General features: G+C 43.4%; 1 protein-coding gene across 11 annotated transcripts in view; it reads right to left on the bottom strand.

The window, feature by feature from the left end:
* Positions 1 to 3,024: 3,024 nt before the first annotated feature.
* The window catches only part of Opcml (opioid binding protein/cell adhesion molecule like), a 1,135,312-nt gene continuing 1,132,336 nt past the window's right edge, over positions 3,025 to 6,000 (bottom strand). For all 11 annotated transcript variants that reach the window (XM_026779033.1, XM_026779040.1, XM_026779038.1 and 8 more), the window contains one exon: positions 3,025 to 3,279. In XM_026779033.1, the coding sequence (XP_026634834.1) occupies positions 3,179 to 3,279 (101 nt within the window). In that variant the 3' untranslated portion in view covers positions 3,025 to 3,178. The remainder of the gene's footprint in view (positions 3,280 to 6,000) is intronic.

The raw sequence follows: 6,000 nt of genomic DNA, 5'->3' as shown, positions 1-6,000 counted from the left end.
CTCTTCATAAACCTTATTTGGTTTCCACTCAGAAAACCCACAGTGTTCTATCAGTTACTTCGACTAAGGTGATAACCCTTTCTCTAGCCTTATCCCTTCCTCTCACCCACCCTTGTCAGGATGAACATTTCTGTCTAGTAGGCCTGACCCATCCCCCGTCCATGTGTAAAGTCAGAAAGGCATGTGGAAGTGTGCATACTGCTTCTGTGGAGCAGCTGCTGCTCTACTTGCTTCAACGTGTTGGGAATCAGCTCCCGTCACATGGAGCCATCTTCCTCAAAGTCACTCAGATAACACAGGAGCTGGAGTATATCTGTTGTGAAGAAGTCACTTTCACATTGGGTACCCAGTTGCCTTGGTTCATTTCTACTTGGTGTTCTTTTATCCCAGACAGAAGGATGGGCTGGAGCATATTTTTTTTTCTTCTGACATTTCGATGGAATAGGTAACTATCAAAGACACGTCTAGTATCCCATGAAAGTAGGCCCAGTAGAGTTGCATGGTGACCCTGAGTCCATACTCAATGGGGTTCTGATAATCGTCTCGCACGAGGCGGTGAAGGGTAGTCACAACTTGTTCACTTCAAGCAGCAGATTCCCCCCAACCTTTGTCAGTTCCCATGGCATCCACATTTCCTTCTATCCAAAGGAACAAATGTAGGATTAGTAGAAATCTCAGAAGTCACGCTTATGTCTCATACAGTGCTTGACACCAACTCAATCCCAGGTGCCGAGTGTGGTGACAGATCTGAAATTCATATATCCGACCTGTAATTCTGACTTTGCGCCTGCTCCTGATTGCCTCTGGAAGCTGGAATAAATAGGCTGCTTTTGGCACATCATTTATGCTCTCAGAGTCTCATTCTTGGCAGCTCCCTAGGAAATGCAGATGTCTGTTTACAGCTGGCAAGGAGAGTATTAATTTTGATCACACCAGCTCTATCTCTTATGACAGTTCCGAGTTTGATGCCAAGGAAGCCTGCCTTTGTATATATGTGAATATGTATACACAGGTATATAAGTACCCACTGTGGGTATTGTATTCATATGACCATGGTGGCACAGAGCGGAAACTTATAATGGATCAAGTGATCTGTTAAGCTTTAAGGGAACTGAACTCTAGCAGAGCCCACGGTTATTAGCTTCTGGAGGTGAACCTGAAAAGGGTCCCTGAGGGAGGCAAGACATGTTTGTGAGAAAGTCACTGTTGGTACTTTTTTCTCAACCACTCAGTAAGCCAGTCCCTACAGAGATAGATCCCTTTGTGGCCTTCAATGTTGTTCATTTGAACTGCGGGTTCCCTGGTTGGCTGAGTTCCTCTTCTCCCAGGAGACAATGCTGAGAGGCTGGCTTTGATCTTACTCATACACTAGGCCTGCTTTGAACACAGAAACTTGGGGACATTCATCCCCGAAGCACTAGAGAAATGGCCTAGGAAACAGTATTGCTGACACTCCCCGCCTCTGTTTGCCATGTTGTGTTAATCAAGTGCTTGGAAATTAAGTCAGTAGCTCAAGTGCCCTCAGCGTAGAAGAGCTTTCTGAAACAAATACCAGAGTTGTCAACACGCACGCCATGTAATTGGCCTCCATCAGCCCTTTGCTGGATAATTTTCAAACAATTCCAATCAAAACTGGAGCAGAAGGGAGATGTTTAGCTATTAGTTATCACACCTCGGCTGATGGACTGCTGTCTTTCCATAGAAGGAACATACGTGGTTTTTACCCATCAGGTTCTTTTTGCTAATGAAAGCCAGCCACCAAGAAGTTCCTCCAAGTTCCTGAAGTGCGCTTTTCTTGAAAGGCCAAGAGCAGCATGAGGTTGGTACCTTAATCTTCCAGCTGTTAAAGGAGAAATGCAGCATAATCAAGGCTTCTCCAGGGTTCATCTGCTTCCCGAGAAGGTGGTTCAGGAAACAGTCTCTCTGGGAATCATGAGTGACTGATCTTTAGATTGCAACTTTGGTCCATCTGTTCACAATGGATAATTTGAGTGGATGGGTCTCCACATGCCCAAGGATGCATGGCATAGGAAATTGCTCTTCTGTAGAGTTAGCCTGCAAGATCACTGGCTTTCACATAAGAAGTTGCTAGGCAAATTTGATGGCAATGTCTCTTGATGGTGCTGGGGAATTGGAGACAGTGGCATGGACACATATGATCAGAGGTTAATATGGCGATGAACTGAGAGTGAAGAGTGGGGGGGGGACAGAAAATAGCTAGGTAATTATATTGATGTTATGATAAACAGAGCGAATGGATTGCGAGAGAGAAAGACAGGTGGGTAGAACTAGAGGGAAAGAGAAATCAATTGAGTTACTGGATCACGGTATGATTGCTTTGATAGCTTGATAAAATAATTAGCCAGCTATTGATCACTTTTTATGAGTTGTGACAGCATTTAAGGGAAGTATTACCATTAGCATACTTCCCTCCTTTTGTTACTTGACTTGTCAATTTTTAGTTTTGGGTTGTCTGCATAGTCTCAAGCCTGTAATTCTTACAACTAGTGGAAGAAATGAGCAGAGTGGGAAGGCATGAGAAGATGGCAGAATTGTACATGTGGATTACACATCTGCATATCTATGGATGGATACAGTGAGATAGCTTCTTACAAAGAGAATGGGTGAAACCTAATGGAATCGGTGCTGAAATGAGCATGGGCATGAGGATATGTACTTTTAACTAGGGAAACAACTGAAAGCTTAAAGACAAAGACAATAAGACATGCAGAGGCAACTCTTACTGTGTACTACATTGTGAGTCAAGTTATACCTTCAGGGTGTTTGACATGGGACATATTCTTTTTGCCCAATTTTTGGAGTATGTGTGTGTGTGTGTGTGTGTGTGTGTGTGTGTGTGTGTGTTATGGTTGTGGGAAGAGAAAAAGAGAAAAGGAAGGCCAAGGTAGCAAGAACAGATTCCATTTTGGGGCCCACCAATAAAAGATAGAACCCTGCCCACCCCAACCCCAACCCACTCTTTAAAACAAAAACACAAACAAAAACAAAACAAAAATCAAATAAACTTGAAAAATCCCAGAAACAAACCAAAGTGGGGGGGAGCCAACAAGAACAAAAATAAACCAAAAGAACCCCAAACTGGTTTGCCCTCCGCAGTGTAGATTAAAGTCTGTGATATGGAGAAGCAGGCGTTGCTCAGAGGACCTATGGTTTCTTATCAAAACTTGATGAAGAAGTGGGCAAAGAAGGTCCCTGAGAGCCAGAGACAAGCCAGTGCTCTAGAGGCGGAATTTACACCATCAATGACTGCTCCAGGCCCTGTGTAGGAGAAAGAGAGACAGACTCATTAGCACATAGCCTATAGGGCACCATATCTATCTCTGGCAAACAAGTGCATGTCATGCTTCTCTGTCACAAGTATCCCAAATCCCACCCCTCTCCACTGACCCTTCTGGGTTTGGAGAGCCAGAAAATTCCCAGTGGGAAGATAGAACCCTGAAGAGAGGGGTTTATGGGTCGCTTTAACAACTACCACCTTCTCTGAAAGTTCGAGAATGAAAATGTGACAGAATGAGTTAATGACAGCCAGTTACGCACATAGGCCCAAGATGAGGGCAACAGACAGGGCTCTATCGTAAGATAAACCATCATTTTTCCATGGAAATGGATTCCAGTAAAGACAGGGAGACCAGGAAGGAGACACATACGGGTGTGAAGGAAAGGGTCCCTAGGGGTGAGAAACAAGCATTGGGGAGAGAGGAATGGAGATACTTTATGATTAACAGAAGTCCAGATGTGGACTTCATCCTCTCTGCGTGTAATTCAGGTGTTGGAAGGCCCCTCTCAAAACTGCTAAGAAAGAGGAACTGGAGACTGAGAGCAGGTATATCTCAGCCACCAGTCATGGCTCTAATATCCACGAACAAAACTCTGCCTTCTCAGAATAAACCACCATTCTACAGAAGGCCCAGCTTGGAAGAATTCTCTCTTATTTTCCTTCTTTTTTCTCTCCTTCCTCTGGCCCTATGGAGTCATGCACATTCCATAGAAAAATAAAAACCCAGAGTCACGAGTCAGGCCCCTTTGCCGTGTTTCAGAAAGACACATGAACAACTGTGGTTACCCTCACCCACCTAGGTCCAAGGGCACCTGGGCAGGGGCTGAGCTCTGTCTCTTGGGCCCTTCAATAAACTATCTTTGCAAATACTTGGAGTCGTAAGCAAGCTCCTAGTCTGTAGCTCACAAGCAAATGTAGTTCCCAAAAAGCTAATTGCACATTGTCAAAGGAGTGAGAGCCACAGAGCGATAGATGCCTCCATAGAATTAGAGGCAAAGGGAAGGACAAGCAGACAGACAGCACGCCTCTTCTACCGATAGCTCAAGCTACGCCTCCCTTGCCTCTTTGGGAAGGAAAATTAACCTGTCAACAAAGAGCCGTTGAGAAGAGCTGAGGCTCTTCTTGGACCGGAACCAAGTCATTGGCTTGGCTGTGAGTCTATGTCATGGCCTTGCTTAGGAAAGGGTAAACTCAGTTCTGTTTTTAGGAGTTTCCAGGACTCTTCATTTAGCTATGTGACTATAGCTGTTTCTCCCTCAAGGATTTCCAAACAGACGAATTTCCCCTTGACGTAACAATATATGCAATTATATGACTAAAATGTCATAGTTATTTGATGATAGCTTGAAATTTGGCTTGCTGAGTTCTGTGTTTTTACTATGGTGTTTTCACAAACATCAGCAGGAGTCAGGTTCTATCATAGAGCTGTGGGAACCATGGAGGCAAAATATATCTGTGAAAATTAGCCTGATTTGCAGGCCCCTAGCCAAGCTAGCACACACCCTAATTAGTTGTATTTGCCCAAAGAATGTAATAAGTTTGAAAATGTTGAGGTTGCAGATCAGTGCACTTCTTATATTATGTCAGGGATGGGTCAGGGGTAGACAAAGAAGTATTTTATTTATTTATTTATTAAGATTTGGGGGACGGGGAGGGAAATGGGAGGCGGTGGCGCGGAGGAGAAGTCTTTCAATGTAGTCTGAGCTGACCTCAAAACTGAAATTCAGAGGCTATTTCTAAGTAAGTTTATAAGGAATAAACAATGGAGATTCCTAAGTCTTGGGCACCTCTTCACGTGTTTCTTTCCTAACTGGTATCACTATTATACATAGCTTTACTCCAGCAGCGACAGCATCCTGTTCCAGAAGCCACTATATGCACCAAGATCTGCAGATGCTCAAGGATCAAAGACAAAATGCAAAGTGCTTTAATAAAACCTGCCTATACTCTCCTGTATACGTCACATGGGTCCTAGAGTATTAGTGTCTGTGGGTCTATGGAAATAGTTGGGTTTTTTTTTTGTTGTTTTTTGTTTTTTGGGTTTTTTTTTTTTTTGGTTTTTCTTTTTTTGGGTTTTTTTTTTTTTTGGTTTTTCGAGACAGGGTTTCTCTGTGGTTTTGGAGCCTGTTCTGGAACTAGCTCTTGTAGACCAGGCTGGTCTCGAACTCACAGAGATCCGCCTGCCTCTGCCTCCCGAGTGCTGGGATTAAAGGTGTGCGCCACCACCGCCCGGCGGAAATAGTTGTTACACTGCTTATCATGTAACAGCAAGAAAAGAAGGCTGTACTTATTCAAGACAGATAATATTTCACCCTCCCTCTCTTCTCATTCTCTTCATTGTCATCCTCTCTCTCCTCTTCCTTCTCCACTTTCTTCATCTTCTTCCTCCTGCTTTTCTTGTCCTGGAGATTGACCTTTACATATGCAAGACAACTGCTATGCTACTGAGAAATATCTTGGTCTAAACACAAAGCTTTCAGTGTGCAGTTGGTTGAACCTATAAACGAAGGACTGGACACTGAGGAGTATCCATGTACATATGTACTTTTGCTTGAAAGTATATTTTATTATATATAATAAAACTATGCATATATATAATTGGACTTGTTATGCATGTTCATGCATGTACACATATACATGTAAACTTGTGTTCAGCTCATCTGCTATGTTGATATTAATGTAGGAAACAACTGAAGCCCATG

The sequence above is a fragment of the Microtus ochrogaster genome, chromosome 5, assembly GCF_000317375.1.
Source record: "Microtus ochrogaster isolate Prairie Vole_2 chromosome 5, MicOch1.0, whole genome shotgun sequence".
NCBI classification, from domain to species: domain Eukaryota; kingdom Metazoa; phylum Chordata; class Mammalia; order Rodentia; family Cricetidae; genus Microtus; species Microtus ochrogaster.
Note: the sequence above shows the minus strand (reverse complement) of the source record. Positions and strands in the feature narration are given on the sequence as shown.